This window comes from Syngnathoides biaculeatus, chromosome 8 (assembly GCF_019802595.1).
Source record: "Syngnathoides biaculeatus isolate LvHL_M chromosome 8, ASM1980259v1, whole genome shotgun sequence".
Classification (NCBI taxonomy): domain Eukaryota; kingdom Metazoa; phylum Chordata; class Actinopteri; order Syngnathiformes; family Syngnathidae; genus Syngnathoides; species Syngnathoides biaculeatus.
This window is the reverse complement of record NC_084647.1, coordinates 14,158,083-14,180,112: the sequence shown is the minus strand read 5'-3', so window position 1 is coordinate 14,180,112 and position 22,030 is coordinate 14,158,083. Positions and strand designations below refer to the sequence as shown.

The 22,030-nt window shown below is 43.2% G+C and overlaps 1 protein-coding gene across 1 annotated transcript in view; it reads left to right on the top strand.

The window, feature by feature from the left end:
• dscamb (Down syndrome cell adhesion molecule b) overlaps nucleotides 1-22,030 on the top strand; it is a 134,422-nt gene that overhangs the window by 674 nt on the left and 111,718 nt on the right. Inside the window, exons 2-3 of the mRNA XM_061826926.1 lie at nucleotides 18,720-19,037; nucleotides 19,136-19,282. Coding sequence (XP_061682910.1) covers nucleotides 18,720-19,037; nucleotides 19,136-19,282 — 465 coding nt within the window. The remainder of the gene's footprint in view (nucleotides 1-18,719; nucleotides 19,038-19,135; nucleotides 19,283-22,030) is intronic.

Sequence of the window (22,030 nt, the reverse complement as noted above, 5' to 3'; positions counted from 1 at the left end):
GAAATATTGCGTCTGTTCAGGCTCATATTCAATATTCCTCAACATTATCAATCGTTATTTTTATCGCAATTTGATGTGTATTTTGGAGTCATTTCCGATTTTACAGTGGCCTTTCCATTGAAAACTGCATTTTCATGTCTTGTCTTTCAATTTAACTGTTGATGGTCCATATTGGCTCGGCAGCGCTGTGGCCCTTAGTAATAGGTGACGTACTTGATACAATGAACATTTGATTTGCCACTGTCCTTCCTTTACGCCTATTTGCTCAAATTGGCATTCAAACAATTCAGAAAAATGTATACGCTCGAAACAAAACAACAAGAAATTGATTGTCATTTTAAATAAAATCCCAACTCCCTTTTCTCTGTCTGTGTGATTTATCAATATATATATTTTTGCCATTTAAGGGGAGAAACCCATCATAAAATTGTAGTAGTAATCCCCAAACTAAATTGCAATGTCACACGTTGCACGGCGGTCACATTTATGAGAATATCGGGGCAAGCTCAAAACATCCACTAAACGTGCATTTTTTTCCATTCAAATGGTCAAAAATGTGCCTCTCCAATCAAATTGTTGTTTTCTTAGACTTGTAAATATATTTGCGCGAGGACGCCAGAGCACACATGCATGTGGCGGAGGCTGTGCAAGCTTATTTGTGTCATAAATGTTCATTTCTATAATCAATAGAAGACGATTGATCGTTTATTCCACTGTTATCGGTCAGCACCCCCCCCCCCCCCATCTACAAGGAAGGGGGGGGGGGATTAGGACTGCCTGGGTGTGTACAGAAAATGGTAAAATGCCTGCGAAAACACATCGGGGCTCCGTTTTCCACATAGTTGCCGTACACAATCAAAATGGTGGGTCAAGAATAGCTGAATGCACAATGCAGAATTTCCGGCGCCTTTAAATGTGGGGAACAGTGAATTTTACAGCCATGAATACATTTGAGCCGCGTTGAGGAGCTGCGATGCGATACGGTGTGTCCCTAAAATGGATTTTTCCCTTCTGCCCGGGTTGATAAAATAAGGCTTTGGAATGGATTTTGGTCTCGGCATTTTTTTTTTCTTTTTTCCCCCCCATCCGTGCCATATATTGACACGGGACTGAAATGGTATTTCCCTTCAGACCTTCGCTGAAACTCATAAAAGGACAATAAAGAATCCTCATTAATCTTAATTGTCTGACTGTGGCATTACATCAACCGGCCTGTGGCAAACAAATGATAGGAATTACGCTGCCCGTGAGTGTCGACATTACGTTGTCACGGGTGGGGCTTAATTTTATTTTTTAAAAGGAGAACACGTTTCATCACTTGATTAGATTTCACCGTCGAGGAGGCCCGTTTTTATTAACTATTGTTGATTGGCTTGAAAATGAGGTGTTCATTGGCTGAGCGGGCGTCGTCGGACTGAATGGATGACCTTGCAGACGGGAGGCAGCACAATGATTGGTTTGGAGACAATTCTTGCTGGTTCAGAGTTAGGACCGTCACGTGCTCACTGGCCTTGTCTCTATGGTAACCTCCTTAATGGCTGTCCAAAAACATTTACCATAAGGGGTATAGAAAACTATGTCAAAAAAAAAAAAAAAAAAGGATGGCGTTGGTCCCTGTGCTCTGATTGTTTACCATTTTCTCCACTGCATCATGGGATTGTGTTGCCAAATCAGTACACGAGAGAACCTCTGATGTTATAGATGTTTACATAATGCTGAATGTTTTTCCGACATTGAGTGGGAGGAGCTAATCAAAACCCCTGCCAGAACAACAATGAGGAGTAGCTGGAGGTAATTTCAGCTGTTTTTGTTTTTTTGGGGAGGGTGGGCGGGGGTGTATTTTTTACAACATCGATACACAAAAAAAAACAAAAAAAACACACAACTGAAATCCACGCAAGATGCCCTTTTAACAAAATCTCAGTCCACTTGCAAACTCATGTGCCCACCGTCAAGTGATATTTAACCAAGTACAGTACAGTATAAGCTTAAAAGAGCTGCATTGTCACTGTCGAGTCTCCAAATGGCCTTCTGTGTGTTTCTTTCTTTTTTTTTTTGTCAGATTCATATGCTGACAAAAATGTTTTTTATTTTTTTCAGCAGTTAAAAAACAAAATTCTTCAATGTACAATAATGATATCATATAACATTTATCCTCTAATAGTGGGCAAAAATATTTAAAAAAAATATATATGACTTTAAATTTACATATATGTGAAAACTGAATATGATTGATACAAAATTTAAGGGTTAAAAATGGTAAAGTCTTGGCCTCACAGTTCTGAGGTCCCAGGTTCAATCCCAGACCCACCTGTGTGGAGTTTGCATGTTCTGCCCGTGCCTGCGTGGGTTTCCCCCAGGCACTCCGGTTTCCTCCCACATCCCAAAAACATGCAACATTAATTGGACACTATAAATTGCCCGTAGGTGTGATTGTCAGTGCGGCTTTTTGTCTCGATGTGTGCTGCGATTGGTTGGCAACCAGTTCAGGGTGTACTCCGCCTCCTGCCCGTTGACAGCTGGGATAGGCTCCAGCACTCCCCGTGACCCTCATGAGGATAAGCAGCAAAGAAAATGGATGGATGGAGTTCTGGAAAATGAACATGATGACCTGTACTTTTCGTCTTAACACAAATTATTTAGGTGTTGCACTTTTTTCCTGTCTGCTAATGGCTTGATTCTGCTGTCAATAAATATTCTACACAAATGGCAACAAATTCAATCTTTCCCTGAGAGCTGCCTCAAGGCAAAACCATTTCGAGTTAAAAAGGTCTCTCCTCATTCTCGCTGCAAAGACGCGGAAATGTAGTCATACACGTGACGCTTAAAGACTTAATCACGTATGTGTTCGATAAGATAACAGTAAGGCACAGATCGGGGGATCACTCAATCCAATTTTTTATCTCGATTATCGCTGACGTTTTCTCTGAGAAAAATATCAGGAAAAACAGAATGCAGCCGCTTTATCGTACAATTAGTTATCCCACCAATTTTGTCACGGCCTCATATTATTAGCAAGCTGAAAAACTGTCTGGGGGGACTCGGCTAGATAGATGGATTCAACTTGGCTGTGCGCGGAAGTTGCCGGGCAGCGCGGAGAGTGACGACGACCCCATTAGAACTCCGGCCTGACCCTCACAGATGACTACATCGGCTCGACGTTGTCAAAAAGCAATAAAGTGAAACCCGACCCGCTTTACTGTGCTGCACATTAGAGGTGTTTACTAGCAAATAATTATCGCTTGATTGCAGATATTAGATCGCTGCCTATGAAATGTAATTACATGTTGAAAAGGCAGAGTCAAGTAAGCGATAGATCACCTCGGACCGCTTTACTCCGATATGAATATCTAATGAGGCGGATTAAATATAGTAACCCGCAGAACTCAGTTGGCTCACTTGTGTGTTATGAAAGCGTTTGTTGAGTTACATTCTCACCACTCTGCGATTCCGGCTCAAAAGGCTGCTAATGTTGGGTAATGGATGCGCTGATGTGTGATCATAATTGATATCCATAGTTCATTGGCACTAGCCGGATAATGAGGGGCTACTCTACTGTACAGCGCCTCCTTGAGCCCGTCTAGCACTCTAATTAGGCGCAAGCTTTGGCCACGAGCTCGCGTGCGTGCTTCATCCAGTGCGAAATCTAATTACTGATCATACCAACGTCTGTCTGGATTCCAGCAAATCGCAGGTGTAATTGCGAAAGGTGGCGTGTAAATGTCTCCCGCATTAAAATGTTAACGATATCATTTAGCATCTGCGTGGAAAGAAGCCGAGGCAGAAAAGCCCCCAGCAGCCAGATGGAGGTGTTTGATCATGCGTGCAAAGTGAGGTTGTAGTACATCTGGCGGGTACCCCCCCCCCCACCCCCATTCTTTTCAGCAGACAGGATGCTTTTCATTCGCTCAGCACCTGTCAAAGTGACGTTCCATATTGTGCACTGCGCTACACTCGGGTACTGTAGTCGGGAAGTGAGAGAAAACGACATGAAGTTGAAGAGCATTATCCGGGGAGAGAGAGGTCATCCCATCGAGTAATTGTCGTCAAAATCCCAACCCAAGATAGGAGTTGAACAAGCAATATTTATGGTACATAATTCATCATTCACCGTGCACTGGAAATGAGAGGAATGAAGATTAGCCGAAGTAAAACAGAATACATGTGTGTGAATGAAGAGGTGGAGGGGGAAGAGTGAGGTGGAGGGGAAAAGAGATGGCAAGGGTGGATGACTTCAAATACTTGGGGTCAACAATCTAGAGCAATGTTGAGTGTGGTAAGGAAGTGTAGAAACGGGTCCAAGTAGGTTGGAACAGCTGGCGGAAGGTGTCCGGTGTGTTAGGTGAGAGAAGAGCCTCCACTAGGATGAAGGGAAAAGTCTATTAAACAGTGGTGAGGCCGGCCATGATGTACGGATTAGAGACGGTGGCACTGAACAGGAACAGGAACTGGAGGTGGCAGAAATGAAGCTGAGGTTCTCGCTCGGAGTGAGCAGGTTGGATAGGATTAGCAATGAGCTAACTAGAGGGACGGCCAAAGTTGGATGTTTTGGAGACAAGGTCAGAGAGGAGGATGCAGTTAGGTGGGCTAAGGTGGAAAAAGTTGACCCGCTGTAGCGACCCCTAATGGGAAGAAGAAGACAATTCATCAGATAGAAGAAATCTAATTTCAACCAGCCTCTCCAAACTGCTTGTACATTGTGTGTCTTCGTGTGTAAGAATTACGAACAGATTCAGAAACTACAAATACCAACAGTGACAGGATTGTGTGGCAACCAGTGGCAACTTCTGGTTTGCGCAGTATATGCTGGCCTCGCACATGGTGCCGGTCTCGGACTACCACTTGTGGCAGCATTTCATTCCCTGCCCATAAAAACTTTTTTTTCTGTTTGGATTAAAACTGACACACAAGATTGGAGTATGATTTCAAATAGGTTTCTAGTTTGCAATGCTATAGAACTGCTCTACAGCGTTATAGCTAATATTTTTGATGGATAGATAACAGCAGGTTACCATTAAACCTTTTGTAAGTTCCAATATCTTCGTTTGAAATGGTCAACGGTGACAATTCTGCTAGTGCTCAGCTTGCTCAACAATCCTCTTGTTGTCCGTGGCCCATCTGAGCATTTGTTCATTGTGGTGGAACTGTGATGACTTTGCCATCCATCACCCACTAAGACAAACACTGGAGCCAGACTTCGTGAATACTTCCTTTAAATCCAGTCTTGGTTATAGCACAGCCAGGCTTTGAACCCGACGCACGCTGAGGCCCAAGGCTGGATTGATTTCGGGCCTGCGCGTACCACATGCGTCTGTTATACAAGCGCCCACCGTCCCTCTTTGACCTTCTAGTTTTTCAACAGTTTCAGCTTTGGTTGTTGCACCTCTTCATCGCTGCTAAATTTAATTTTCGGGACATATTCCTCTGCCCGGCTGTGTGAAGCGCCACAATCCAAGATAATGGAGGCGGCAAGGCTGGATGGACCGAGTGACGCAGACAAATGGGTCCATCTTGGTTTTGCTGACACTGCAACGATGGAACAGATGCTATGACTAAAGACTACAATGGTACTAGTTATTTTTATCACACCATTTTTAAAAGAAAACTTATTAGAGTAATAGTGAGGGGGAAAAGGGTGTGTTTGCAGCTTTGCTTACACTGTGGTTTTAATTGGGGCACTTGGTGGGTAGTAGCTGGGCCCTGGACCCTGATTTATGTCCTTTCAGGTGCTCATTGATACCCTGGCCTGGCGTGAGACTCAGTGCATTATCAATAATCTTAGCAGATTGTGGTTTTCCTTGATTTCACTGAGCTCTTTGTACGTTGTGGTGTGTCTCTGCAGTTACTTGACAACGGTTTTTCGAATGCCCCCCTTCCCCATTTGACTAATATTATAGTTACTCCTCTTACCACAGATCCAAAAACAGGTTCTGTTTTTAGTACCTGGTCAGTCGGGTTCACTGTTTGGATGTTGTAAACCACCTTGCTTACTGAGCAGGTTCATTCATCCTTGCGGCATCGTAACGCGATATGACAAAAATGAACACACATTGGGGCATATTCTCACAAGCGCGCGTGAGTCAGTATTTTACGCACATGGTTTGCGTGTTTTCAAGGCGCGTCGAGTCTCACGTAATGACTTCTGATACACGCCTCGCACGTACCCGGCCATTTGGCTTGTCGGGCCTTGAAGGCGTGACCCATTGAAGTCTGCAGGTGGGTAGAATTCCCGGCATGTGACGTTTTACTGAGACATGTCAATGTCGTTAAAATCAATCTGGGAATTGTGTGACTCTTGAACTGTGATGTTAATGAAATCAATTAACCCCATGCGGATCTATGGAAATTGGTGCCCATCCACGGAGTTGTGGGCACTGATCATCTAACAAATTCCTTTGAAGGAGCCTGTGTTTATGCATTCTCTCTACAACTGTAAAAACGTACTCTATTAAATAAATACTGCACTGTATTGTGTATGTAACATGATCTGCGCTTGGTTGGCCATCAATAAAGCGAGTGGCCAGCTGTTGAAGAACAATACCAGTGCCGCACATCCTGGTGTGTCACTTGAACTAAATTTCACAACGGACGATGAGATCAAATCTGAACAAAATTATTCTAAACCTAGCACACCGTTCCGCCATGAAGACGACTGCAGTTTTGTGCCGCTTTCAAACGAACTGCCCAACTGCCAGGCGGCATGTTTGAAAGGAAAACGCGGCTCACACCTCGAGCTTGACGTGGCAGGGACACATCATGGCCGTTGGGCAATGGATGAACTTACACTGTATGGGAAAGACGTCCGTCAGCGTGGTGAGTCAATTGCCAGAGACTCGGAGTGCATGAGAGAATCAAAATCTGGATTATGATATTTCATCTTCCTGGGGTGCTGGTTTTACTCCAGCCTATGGAAAGGAAACCTGCTTAAATCTTTGGCAGAATATGCGCAAGGGCAAATATGTGCGGGTACGTCGCACATGGCCAGAAGATGCGCAAGTGATATCCATCCAGCCATTTTCTTCGCACTTATCCTCACAAGGTTTTGTAGGAGTGCTGAAGCCTATCTCAGCTGTCAACAGGCAGGAGGCAGGGTACATCCTGGACTGGTTGCCAGCCAATCGCAGGGCACATGGAGACAAACAAACAGCCGCACTCACAATCAATCACACCTAGGGGCAATTTCGAGTGTCCAATTAATGTTGCATGTTTTTTGGAATGTGGGAGGAAATCAGAGTGCCCGGAAAAAAACCCACACAGGCACGGGGAGAACATGCAAAGTCCACACGGGCGGGCCTGGGATTGAACCTTGGACCTCACAACTGCAAGGCCCATGCTTTACCAGCTGCTCCATCATGCCCAGCTGCCCAAGATATTTAATACTGTGTATACATATAATATACATAATATAGCCCATTGACCATACAGAAGTATCTGCTTCACTACGTCAACTTTGCTGCAGCGCTCTGTTTCGTTGCTGCCACTGGAAAACTTTTGCAAAAAATGTCTCCTTACCATGACTTGCGGATAATTGTTAGCAAATCACAATCCAATTCAATGTGTCGTTTTTTTTTTTTTTTTTAAATAGTTACCAGTGGGCGGCATAGTTGCTCAGCTGGTACAGCGTTGGCCTCACAGTTCTGAGGTCTTGGGTTCAATCCCGGAGCCACTTGTGTGGAGTTTGCATGTTCTCCCGGTGCCTGCGTGGGTTTTCTCCTTGCACTCCGGTTTCCTCCCACATTCCAAAGACATCCAAGCTTAATTGGACACTCTAAATTGCCCCTAGGTGTGATTGTGAGTGCGGCTGTTTGTCTCCATGTGCCCTGCGACTGGCTGGCAACCAGTTCAGGGTGTACCCCGCCTCCTGCCCATTGACATAGGCTCCAGCACTCCCTGCGGCCCTCGTGAGGATAAGCGGTGAAGAAAATGGATGGATGGATAGTTAACAGTGACTGTATTCTGTAGCGGAAAAGTGCCTGGGACGAAATGAGGCAAGTTGAGTCAAAAAAAAGAGCTGAGTTGGTGGTGCAGTGGAATGGAGCAGAGTCATTTAGCAGACGTGAAGAATTGAATGTCATTATCCTCCACAAAAGGGGGTCATTTGGACCCAACGCCATATCTCCGAGCATGTCAGCATTTGCATGTTGCTAAGTGTCCCCCATACGCTGCTGTCAGGCTGAGGTCTATTAAGTATTGCTCTGCGCCGCTCTATCTGGAACATCCGTCCCCACCAGTGATTATGCTAATTACTGTTTGATCAGATGATTAAATTAAGATTTGATTCATTCAAGGTATTAAAATGCTCAGAATACATTTGCGACTCTTCGGTCCCCGGGAGTCCCCGTCACTTGAGGTAAGGATGACCGGAGAGAAGAGGAGAGGAAGTGTAGACAAATATTTCTCCTTTTTATTCAGCCCGTGGCACACGGAGAGCGATAATAAACCAAGACGGAGAGGGGGGGGGGGGTGGAAAGAAATGAAGTAAAGGAGAAAATAAGGCAGTGTGTTGTCACGGGGTGGGAGATTGCTGAAAGGAGCCATGCTGCGGTCCCCTAAGTGTTGAATAAACATGCTTGGTTTAGGGAAAATGGCTGCGATAAATGTTTAATATGATAAGTCCATAAAGACGCTCAAATGAGTCTGGAGTATTAAAATGAGCACGGCACGCAGCGGCAGTAGCGGCTTTGAAGAAGGAAGGGGGAGATCACGGCAAAAAAAAAAAAAAGCTAACAGGATGAGAGCAGCCAGCTGCTGTGACATCGACATTAACACACTCCACCAGCTGCTGGTCACAGACGTCTCTTGGACAAAATAGGGATGGCAGGATAGCTTCAAAGGCCTGCCATGCCCCCCTAATATGGTTATCAATGGCGGGGGGGGGAAATAAGTTAAATAAAATAAATAACATGACCAATTGGATGCTAGAGGGACGCAAATGCAAGACCCGTTGCGGACGAAATATTTGCAAATTGCAAACGCATCCGGTTCCTCTTTCTCTCCAGAACAAACAGATCATTCCCCCGTTGGTTTAATGGAAGAGAAAACTCCTTTCCAGCAATTCTAAAGAAATATCAAACATTGCAATTAAAAAAAATCATTACAGCATCATCGGCAGTATACGTATAAAATAAAAAGCGCGATACATTTTTTTATGGCTCGGATAAGACCCTCCCAGCTCTTGTATTAAACTTGGAAAAGAAGCAAGTAAGGTAATTAGGCGTGCTCAATAATGTTTCAAGAAATACTGGAGACGCAGGGAGAGGGGGGGAAATATTGTGTTTATAAAGTGCAGTTAATAAACGTTGACCGTGTTTTGCACACACATGCAAACACACAAAGTTGATATTGTGAAGTGTGCACTCAAGTGGTCCAAATTACTGGTGGCCCAAATACTGTGCTGATGAGAGTCGGCTTCCATGTTGTATACCTGGATCAGGGAACCATCCAGTCGCTGGTCTGCTGACTGCTCTGTATTTGGGTCGCCTCATTTGTAGATTTATATTTAATCTGCAATGGTGTTCTCCATCACTGTGGTTGTAAGTCTGATCTGCCCACTGCCAAAAAGCTTTTCAACTCACTCTATTTGCATTCTAATATTGATCCAGGAAACTATTTCTCAGCCTTTTGTGATAAAAGTGCCGTGAGTACAAGGACCCAGAACACTGGTCGGCCCTGTCTCAAAGAAAATGGGTGAAGTTGTGTCTGGAATGGGATTTTGAAGAAAAATAATAATAAACTTATTCTTTTCTATTGTCATCAGTTTACCAATTTGAATTTTAATCGATTCAGATTGCATAGTGGGCACTACGCCGAAAGGAAAACCTCTTAAAGCCAGATATGCAAACACCAAAGGTAACTATCCATCCATCCATCCATCCATCTTCTACCGGGTAACTATCCATCCATCCATCCATCCATCCATCCATCCATCCATCCATCCATCCATCCATCCATCCATCCATCCATCCATCCATCCATCTTCTACCGCTTCTCCGGGTTGGGTCACAGGGGAAGTAGCTTCAGGAGGGATACCCAGACTTCCCTTTCCCCAGCCACTTCTTCCAGCTCTTCCGGAGGGATCTGGTGGCCTTCTCAGGCCAGCCTAGAGACATAGTCTCTCCAGCGTGTCATGGGTCGTCCTCGGGGTCTCTCTCCGATGGGACATGCCCGGAACACCACACCAGGGAAACATCTGGGAGGCATCCGGATCAGATGCCACCTCATCTGGCTCCTCTCAATGCGGAGGAGCAGCGGCTCGACACTGAGCCCCTCCCAGATGACCGAGATTCTCACCCTATCTCTAAGGGAGAGACTGGACACCCCGCAGAGGAAACTCATTTCGGCCGCTTGTACCCGGGATCTTGTTCTTTCGGTCACGACCCACAGCTCGTACCCACAGGTGAGTGTAGGAACGTAGATCGACTGGTAAATTGTGAGCTTTGCCTTTCGACTTAGCTTCCTCTTCCCTCTACCACAACGGACCGATACAAAGTCCGCATCACTGCAGACGCTGCACTGATCCATCTGTCGATCTCCCGCTCCATTCTTCCCTCACTCATGAACAAGACCCCAAAATACTTGAACTCCTCCACTTGGGGCAGGATCTCATCCTTGACCCGGAGAGGGCACGCGACCCTTTTCCGACTGAGGACCATGGTCTCAGATTTGGAGGCGCTGATTCTCATCCCATCCACTTCACACTCAGCTGCAAACCGCTCCAGTGAGAGCTGCAGATCGCGGCTTGATGAAGCCAACAGAACCACATCAAAGCTAGCAAAGGTAGCAAAGATAACTAAAGCAAACAAAAAGAAACAACACCAAAAAACCAAAACACAACAAACAACTATTCATCCATTTTTGCATTGCTAATTTTCGCAGGGGTAATTTAGTGTCCAATGAATGCATGCTTTTGGGATGTGCGAGAAAACCCGAGTGCCTGGCCCACGCAGGCACAGGGAGTACATGCAAAATCCACACAGGTGGGGGCTCCGATTTGCACTCCGGTCCTCAGAACTGTGAGGCCATCGCTCTACAGGTGTACCACCACAACCAAATAACAATCTATTAATCTATCTAATTAATTTTTCCCATCTCAACTTCCACGTTGGGACTCAGGATGCGATCATGCTACTACTTGAGCTTTGCATTGATGAGGCAATGACACGTCAGCCAATCAGTGGGGGATGCAAACATCACCTTTACCCAGGGGCACCTTACCCATCTAATATAATAATGTACATTTTCCATCATTTTCATGGATCATATTCACCACTCTACAAAATCTATTCTATAAAATGTACTTAGAAAAAGAGCTCGTATCTTGCTCGCGTAGACCTAGATGCCAAAGACGATCTGTAACAGGTGAATTTCCTCAGCAGCTTCTCCTCGTCGCTTTGAGTTTCTAGGGTCAGTGCAACCTGCGCTTGCAAGCAGGTGGACGTCGGTCGTACGAAGGCAACACGCACGGCCCCCTACTTTGAAGGCCCTTAACCTTAATGACTGCTGACATAATAAGGTTGGCCGTCCAGGATGTGCCGTGACCGACTGAAGTCAGGCCTCTGTCAGCAACAATCTGGGCGACGTGAACGCTGCTGCTTAATCACGTTATCAAGAGAGACGATGCATGCTGACCATTAGATTACTCGGGAAGGGATTAGATTATATCCACTCAAGTCTCAATCAGACGTCTTTGAGTATCACAGTGAAGCACAGAGAGGTTCACTGTTTACTGGCACATGGGAACGGCGACAATGCGGTGGCCGAACGCTGGTCCTGGATTATTCCAGTGCCACGGGAGAAACTAATGTGTAAAGTTAAGAGCGTGGTAAAATCGTGAGCAACCGTCAGATGCATTCGTTGATCCCCGTTTGTGAGTGGGAAGCATCTTGTGCTCCGAGTGCCGGTTAGCAAACTCATAATTAAAGCATTAACACGACCTTTCGGAAGCGGATAACGTTTATTCTCACATCCGAGCAATTTGAGTAAATGTTACAGGTGAAATCAAACCGAGACGCCGGCGGACTCTCTTCCACTGTTATCTGCGGCTTGTTTCAGTCAAATTGTTCTACGAACATTTCCATTTAACGACACTCAGGATTATTTTGGAAATGGAAATGGTGCAACTCTGTAGACCATGTAAACTATGAATGGCATTTACAAATTATATTCATACCGTCGTGTCTGTCAAAGGGATTAGTATTTGCATACTATAAGTATGTCTTTTTTTCATTTTTTCCTTAACTAGGTCAAGGAAAGGGGAATACCACAACAAAGCCCTCTGCAGTTTTCTTTTTGGGAAAATCACCGTTATTTTTACTACAATAACTGCAAAAAGGCAGTACTTTAATGTTGATCGTAAATGCTGATCAGTGTTCCTGATTAGTCCTGTTGTCAAGCTAATCAGGTGGAAAAGATTCATTTTGTAAAAGTTGCCGTAATTTCCGCCCTACAGAGCGCACCTGATTAAAAGCCTCACCCAGTACATTTGTAATGGAAATACCATTTGGTACATACATAAGCTGCAAGTGCCCACATTGAAACACGACATATTTACAAAGAAAGACGGTACACAGAAAGAGTTTTCAAAGTTTTAATACCTTAGCTTAGCTTAACGAAGCAACAAAACGGTAGCACGAACTGGGCCATTAAAAAAAACAAACAAAAAAAAAAAAAACATACCGGTAAAGGCCACGGCAGATACACAGTAGCAACAGGGCCGGCTAAAAAAAAAACATACCTAAATCCCTGGGACGTGGCAGTGACACAGCAGCCACGCGCTAACGGTAGTGCAGCGCTAATGCTAGCAATAAAAAAAAAAAAATTATGCAGCAAACAAATTTCCAACTAAGAGAAGTTGGATTGTTTTCCACGGCACATCTGTTGCTCTTGGATACTACATTCATTTGCCAAGGCATACCAAATTCTTGCTCTACTGTATAAGATTTAAAACTGGAAAGTGGGTTGGCCAGTTTAACATCTTCCACTTTCTGCTGCCCCAAGGAAGTCCCAATTTGTTTTGGAGGTGGACTTTGTGTAATAATCTTTGTAATTGATCAATAATCTTCCATTTAGTTTGGTTGGATCTTTCTTTAAATTGGCAGAAAAATTACATTTGGATTGGATGGATTTTGAAGTTGTCCCGGTCCCAGACGGAACCATACGAGCCCATTATTCTTTTAAAAACTTTCTCCTGGAGTTCCAGTCTGGCAACAATTGCTTGGCTACTACAAACTAGGATGATTCTAATCTTTACAGACAAAATCCAAATCTAAAAATGGCATTCACCTGTTTTTTTGTTTGTTTGATCAACTGATGTGGTGGGACATATCAACACAACACAATACACCGTATTCAAAACTTTTGATCATTTAAAAAAAAAAAAAAAAAAAGAGAATTAAAAAAATGGGTGCAAACCTCTCAATTGTGTATCAGATCCAGATCTAATCTTTAAAAAAAAAATAGCTTCCAGATCAAAGTAGGCCTAAAACGTGATAATCTATTGTTTCATATATGTATATATATATATTTTTTTTTATGTCAAAGCCAAATACTTTATAGTAAAAAGTAAATGAACTGGCCACTTTTTTGCAATACTTTGGATTATAAATATGTTTTTCTTCATAACAAACGCAAAACAATAGCGCCTCACCGTCTTCTCGTTTGTGAGCTCATGTGCAGAAGCAGCAAGTGTCTAATTTAGACGTCATTGTTTAAGCGCAGCCGCTTAAACATCACAGGACAGATCTGTCGACGAGGATCAGCTGCGTGCGCGCAGCCAAGCCTTTCTCCAGTCACAGCGCTGCTTAATATTCATGAGAGCAAATGGGAGGACAGTCATTTAGCTTCGGCGCATGGTGTTTTGCCTCCAGGCAGCTCACAAGTGGGAGCATTTACTCACTTCGAAATGGTTGCCATCTGCCTGTCTCGGTCTCATTTTTTTTTTCTGACCAAAATCAACAGTGGCGCCCTCCAATATGAGCGACTCGACTAAAGAGGTCTCCGAGATACGAGCCGAGATATGAGCTGATATATGCATTTTTTTTGCTTTGACTTGTGCACAAACTGTAGACTTGAGATATGAGTCCTATAAGGTTGCAAAAACTCATCTCAACTCTTCTTCAGCAAATATTTGATTACAAACGTGTCTTGTTGTTAGCGAGCTAGGCTAGGCTAGGCTATCCCGCGCAGCTTCAACGCGAACGATACGGCTCCAATTTGAATACGAAGATTACACAGATGATGATTTTAGTCCACTGAGGTCGTCAAAAAGGGTGTCCCACGTCGAGTATTCACAACATTCGGTCCAAATTCAGCAGGATTTGTTTATTTATTGTGCGATCGTGCTGGCCGTACCCTCCTCGTTTTGATGTCACCAGTTCGGGAATCAGAAGCAGAAAAGTCATAAACTCATCTCAATGGGATTACTGACGGTTTATATCAAGTACAACATTATGCCGTGCAATTTTGACTCATCAAAACGTACATTAAATCATTTTTGCCGTTATTTTTGGGAAAGGTTGGACCGGGTCAACTCAAATTTCAAAGGGAAAAGATGATTTGAGCTACGAGTGTGGTCCAGGAACAATTTCAACTCGTATCTCAAGGCACCACAGTCCATTGATTAAATATACCTTTTCAATCATTTTAGAATCATAAAATCTTTATGTTCTTTATTGAATATTTGCTCAAAGTCTAATTCCTCATGATAGAGTACGACTTTATTCACGTACAAGATGACTGCTTCTACAGGTTTTACCTTTTCAGAAAAAAACATAATAATAATAAAGTTTGTCAACAAATGTGCACTCAAATTTGAGATGTGGGCAGGAAAATGAATTAATCAATAAATACATTAATTAAATGCAGATGGTACTTAACGTCACAAACCAGCGTAGTCTAAAACATTGGGGAAAATGAGCTACAATTCGCCCCCCACCCAAAAAAAAAAAAAAAGAAATATGAATATGAGAGTAATAGAGGGTAGGCTTCTGATGTTTTCCAATTTGTTTTTATTTTCTCCATTATAAAAACTCCACGATTGATACCGCCATCTCCAAACCTAGAGAGTAATATTTGTTATGCCGTAGCACTACTCTCTCGGTTTCTGTGTTTTTGTGCCTCAGCGAGCGTCGCGTGATCTCCCGGTCCCGGGCACGCTCGCCCTGGGGGCGCAGAAAAGATGGCTGCTTTAATTACCCAGGCCTCTTCGGCGTTCGCCCTCTTGCCGCGCCATACGTGACAATGTTATGAACTCTAACGGTTGCCCCCTGAAATAAAGGAAGTTGAATCGTGCCTGCGGGTTATCATCCCCCCCCAGCCCCCGTCCCCCTTTTTGCAGCTTCTTGCTTGCTTTGTGGGGCTTTTTATTTCATTCAATTGTCAGAGAATGCGGAATCAAAAACAACTCGCAGCTGCACGAAATAAAATGATGCAACAAAAGAAGGGGAACACTTTGGGTACTCGTTTGTTTTCTTTACTGTAATGTTGGAAATAGTGCGCCGCAGTTTGAACTGCGCATATCAAAGAAAATTTGCTCTCTTCTCCTTGAAGACCAGAGAAATCGAAATAATCAGACGGTACCCATTTATAAATGCATATAATTTATAATTGAGCATTTTCACTTGGTTCACCCTTGCAGTTAGGCTCATGAAAAATGACGGCAATTACAGGCTTGCTCTGGGGCAAAAGCACTGATCCAAAAAAAAAAAAACAAAAAACTGGATGGCTCATTGACCACCAAAACTGAAGTCGCCATCCTCCATCTTGATACTCCAAAAACAACCATTAACTGCGTTAATCGCCAATTTCGAGGCTGTGAGAAAACATTCCACAGGTAAGTTAGAAACATTCACTTTGACACTGTTAAAATTTGTTTGCAGAGGTTTTTTTTTTTTTTTTTTTTTAATTTTCTGATGAGTTTAATTCACTTGAACAAAGTTTTCTTTATGGTTGTTGTTCACTGTTCACGCTCTGCTTCACGACAGTTTTTTTGTGAAAAAGCGCTAAATATTTCCCCAATCTTCATCAGTGGATAAGCAAGAAAACACCTTTTCTGTGAAAATTTTCATGAATTTCATAATACAGAACTCCGCAAATTGAATTTGATTTTCAAATGCGAGGAAACAAGTTTCAATTTTCTGTCTGAAATAGGACATCGCAGAGACAACAAATGAACTACGCGTTTAGCATGGACATTCCCATTTCGAGTCGAATTGATTGACTTAAAATTTTATGTTTATATGACAAAAAAGCTTAGTTTTTGCTATGATATGATGATAGTGCTTCACCGCGTATTTTTAGAAAAGTTAACATGTCACGGAAATTGGGCCATAGGTAATATGCAAGGTTTCTTGGCAGTCACGGCGTTCTATGTCTTTCCTTTGCACTTCGCCTTTTTTGTCTTACCAAGTCGAATTAAAAATCCTTCATGTTACCAGAACTGAAACTCGCATGACCAGTTTTAATTCTACATACCAAACTTTGAGAAAATCCCCTCCATAATCCAACCAGTTAAAAATGTCCTCCACACGTTTTGGGAGTACCAAGACGGTGGCCAACTGGTTTCTACCAATCGACATACGGCAAGATGTGTATGAGCTATGCAGTAATTAATTTTATTTTTTTTAGATCAGTTGGCAAAAGTAGTAAGTTGCCGGGTGCTAAGGTTTTTTTTTTTGGGGGGCGGGGGGGTCTGAGAAGGCGACGCACCTGCGTCAATAGACGCAGTCAATTAAGCAAAAGAGCGGTGGCGTGAAACAGTCAATTTCTCTATTTTTAATTAAATCAATCCGGCTTTTGCTCTCAGCCTGGCAGAAGTGAGTCACTCTCGCGTACTTTTTTTCACATGTGATACTGACGAATATGAAAACAGCTGTGACATAAATCCAAATTCATTTTCCCCAGTGCTCCAAAAGCTTTCACAGCAGCCATCTTTGATCTACTTCTCCCCCCCCCTCAATTAACTCAAGTACCTCAATTGTTTTGCTGAAAAATGCAATTGCTGCCTTGTGTACCTGTCTTTGCATATTTTAAGTAATGAAAATACTGTATGTTACTTGAAAAAAAAAAACATGCCGGGAAAAAAAAGTGTTGATTTGATTTCCTGTGTTGTGTTGATTTTTCTCTGAGTGAGTGAAGGAGCAAGACAGCGTCTTGCTTCTTTAGAGCTTGCACGAGCAGGAAAAACGCTGGAAAAAGTCTGCAATTTAAAACCTTGTTAGGAATTTATGAAGTGGTAAAATGTTTATCCCTCGGGAGGGTCACTGTGAGCCATTTAGATCAGAGCCGCAGTGCAGGTGGTAGCAATGTGTAGCATGTTCTGCATTTACAATATTTTGACCTGACACCAACAGGAAGTTGCCTGTCCTTGTTTTTTTTTTTTTTTTTTTTTTTTTTTTTTTAACAGATAAAGAAAGAAAGAAACGTTTGCTGGCTTCGTCAATCCATGCATCCAAAATAGGCTCACTTAGATTTGAGTCGTATGTTGTTGAGCCATGTTTATAGGCCGCCTTGGTTGCACATGGCTTCTCAGGTTCAAAAGGATTGAGATCACGGTTTTGCGATGGCACTCCCATCTGTAATCCACTTTGTAACCAATTTGGGAGTACGCTTCAGATCACTATCAAGTACGAAGCCCCATTTGACCCCAAGCTTTCACTTCCTATCTGATATCTTGAGATTTTACTTCTGTATTACCATAAATATTTCTTTACTCACAATTCCAACTATTTTGTGGATTAGACCAGTCCCTCCGTTGGGGGCGGACTGGATGACTTCAAATACTTGGGGTCAACAGTTCAGAGCAATGTAGAGTGTGGTAAGGAAGTGAAGAAACGGGTCCAAGCGGTGTGGAACAGTTGGCTGAAGGTGTCTGGTGTGTTAGGTGAGAGAAGAGCCTCCATCAGGATGAAGGGAAAAGTCTATTAAACAGTGGTGAGGCCGGCCGTGATGTGCGGATTACAGACGGTGGCACTGAAGAGACAACAGAAAGCAGAACTTGAGGCAGCAGAAATGAAGATGTTGAGGTTCTCGCTTGGAGTGAGAAGGTTGGATAGAATTAGAAAGGAGCTCATTAGAGGGACAGCCAAAGTTGGATGTTTTGGAGACAAGGTTCGAGAGAGCAGACTTTGATGGTTTGGACAAGGCGAGAGAGCGAGAATATTGGTAGAAGGGTGGTGAGGATGGAGCTACCAAGGAAGCGAGCGAGAGGAAGGCCAAAGAAAAGGATGATGGATGTGGTGAGGGAGGACATGAGGACAGTGGGTGTTAGAGAGGAAGATACACGAGACCGTCTTAGATGGAAAAAGATGACACGCTGTGGCGACCTCGAACGGGACAAGCCGAAAGGAAAAGAAGAAGATCAGTCCCTCCATTACCAAAACAACGCCGTAAAATGATGCTGTCACCCCCGTATTTCAAAGTTGGGATTTCCACCCAATGTAACGATGTTCATTATAGTCAAACATCCATCCATCTACTTTCCATATCCCTTATCCTCACTTGGGTCGCTTTGTGGGTTGTTTGATACCATGCATGAACCTATTAATAGAGTGATGTGGGAGTAGTTTTTTTCAAGGTAAATACATACATCAAAAATGAGATGAACATTGCACTTATCTTCTTGGCAAGAGTTGCAACAGAAAGAACACAAAGTACTTTTTCTTTTTTTTGAGTAATGTAAATCTGAAAGATGCTAACAACCGGTTTTGTTTCTGTCCCTGTAGTTTTCAGTGAGGACCTCCATTCCAGCTTATACTTTGTCAATGCATCGCTTCAAGAGGTAGTATTCGCCAGCACCACAGGGACCTCAGTGCCCTGTCCTGCTGGGGGTGCCGCCCCCGCCTCACTGCGCTGGTACCTGGCCACCGGCGAGGAGATCTATGACGTCCCGGGCATCCGCCACGTCCACCCCAATGGAACGCTCCAGATCTTTAACTTCCTGCCGTCCAGCTTCAGCAAGCTGATCCATGACAACACGTACTACTGCACTGCGGAAAACCCCACTGGCAAGATCAGGAGTCAGGATGTCCACATTAAAGCTGGTGAGTCCGCAACGGTGGAGACGGAGAACAAAAGAATGAAACGCACGGAGTATCTTGAACTATGTCAAGTGTTTTGATGATATCCTTATCGTGCATAGTTTCACGGGAGCCCTACACAGTCAGAGTGGCTGACCAGAAGGCTATGCGAGGCAGCGTAGCCGTCTTCAAGTGCATTATCCCGGCTTCTGTCGAGTCCTACGTCAGCGTTGTATCATGGGAGAAAGACACGGTCTCACTCAGCTCAGGTAAGACCGCTACGGGTTGTGCACATGCAACCAGGCCTTAAAATAAAGAACGAGCACGTTTGTCTGGATGACGTTGAAGGTAACGTGCAGGGGCGCTACGTTCAAATAACGACCTCAAAATCATTTTCCTGGTTCATTGTCTTTTCGAAATAAAAAAAGTTAACCTACCGTAATTTCTCAAAAATAATGCGCAATTATTTTCAGGAAAAAGAGTCAACAGAGCGCATTATATTTAGGTATGGATGAAAAAGAAAAAATACACATTATATAGTCGGATACAAGTACATAGAGTGGTTAAAAAAAGGTATACATATAAATTTTGATATGATATTCGATGTCTTATGTTTCACATTTATATATATATTATGGTAATATGCACCACAAACCTGAACTCTGACCTCCGCGAGGAGGGGGGGAGCTTTCCATTTTCTGATCGTTAGTGTAGCATGTTTGTTGCTACTACACCAAATGTCAGAAACGACTCCCCGTGAGCTTGTTTTAATTTAAACGAAGACAAAAAAAAAAATGTTGACCACAAGGGCTAGTCGTGCAGCCGCCTTTAAAAGAAATGAGTAATCATTCCCGCCGATGACGCGACCAAGCCGGAAGCGAAACAGCGTGAGCTGAAACTACGTAGTACGATCGTACGATCATTTAAAAAAAAAAAAAATAGCGCACGCAATTGAGATGTTCGCGTTTTTAAAAGTGCCCATTACGCTAATTTCTGCGTAGTTTGAGCTCTCGTTTTGATAGCAACCTGATGCTATGCAGATTGTATCCGAACGAGGGCAAGAGGCTGCGCTGTTAGCACGGTGGACCTTCTCCTCAAAGCGCTGACAATAATGAGGAATAAAGGGAACCAAGACTCTGAGGATTCAAAAAAGGTTTCCTCACAAACTCCATGGATGGCAGAGTATGATGAAGATGGGATCACTGCATCAATACATGCACAAAGATTATTATTAATGATTGTTGTACGGACGAGTTTTTTGAAGAACAATACAAGTACAAGCATTAAAAGTACAAACCTAGCAAAATAGAAATACCGATAATTCCTAATATTATTTTGAGCATATGGATTGCGGCAAATTGGTGGTGCGCAGTGTTCATTGGTAGAAGGGTTTTCCTGATTTTTTTTTTTTTTTTTTTGGGGGGTAAATTTTGGGGGTGCTCGTTATACTTCAGGAAACATATGGGTAGCAGCAAATTGGTGGTTTGCAGTGTTCATCGGTAGAAGGGTTTTCCTGATTTTTTTTTTTTTTAGGTCAGCTTTAGGGGTGCGCATTATACTTCAGGACACATATGGGTAGCAGCAAATTGGTAGTGTGCATTGTACATTGGTAGAAGGGTTTTTCTGATTTTTTTAGGTCAACTTTGGGGGTGCGCATCAGACTTCAGGATGCATTATACTCGAAAAATTACGGTACTCTATTGGTCACCCAAAACTTTTGGGTTGTATTTCCCCAAACAATAGAATCTTTAAAAACTCTGGCGTTTGCAAAAATCAAGGACTGTTTAAATTGAGATTTTTGAAATTTAGTTCAAACATTTGGGTTTACTCGATGACAAATGCTGCCGTCTAATCACTTTAGACTGACCACACACACTTACCACAGAAAAAAACACACACAGGCAGAAAGAGTGTATGCAGATGTGATAACTATCAAAACTTCAAGTTTGTCATGCTCGCCACTGATGCTGATTATGTGGAGATTATAAAATCTATATCCTGCTTTTCTCAGAGCTGGCTAGTTCTTGTCCCAAAATTTCTGCGTGTTGAAACAAGCCAACTAGCAGTTGTTGTCCAGTTATTGTAGAAAACTATAAATAAATATATATATTATATATCTGATGAATGTTATCCATATTTTCCACAAATACTTATTATCCGGTATTATAACTTATGGCATATGGCACAGGTGTCAAACTCAAGGACCGAGGGCCAGATCTGACCCGCCACATAATTTTATGTGGCCCGTGAAGGCAAATTATCAGTGTGAAAATCTGTGATTCTTTTGAAAATTGTCATATATCATAAATGATAATGTTGAGATATTTTTGTTTGTTTTGTTACCAAACATGAACAATGGTCGAAAACCCCATTCCACTTGATTTCTGATTCCAAAAGTAGTTCACAAATTTCACGTGTAAATATGATGAGGCGATTCGGGGTTTTCTATGGTTTCACCATAACGGCCCTCTGAAGGAGATTGTGACTACAATGTGCCCCGATACAAAAATGAGTTTGACACCCCTGGCATATGGCAACTTTTTTTCTCCAAGTATTACAATATCCCCCCCCTCCGCATGAGTCATCTTACCGGTTTCCAATCTTGATGTTCCCTCAGTGAATTGCAAACGCTCCCTACAACAGCGTCACCTACCTAGCCACAGGATGTCGATAACCGTCAGAGCGAGCGACTCTGCATTCTACATTTTTGTACATCTTCTCCACCTCCGTCAATCTAGAACAATTTGCGCGGCGTAACCGAGCTTCTTTTGTCCGAAGTCAGGTGATGCTTTTTTTACACAAAGTTAAAAAGCGGCGCTTATCGCTGCGATCGCTCCGCGTTCCGCCTACGGGCCGATTTCGCTTCATACTGCGGCATTCGGGGACCTGTAAGCGAACACTTGATGTCATTTGACTGAGGGCAAAATCTGGGACGGTGTTTTGGTGGCATTTTAAACGCGTCTGCTCGAGCGTGGAGATGTGTCCTCTGATCCATACCGGAGACTGATTTACTCGCG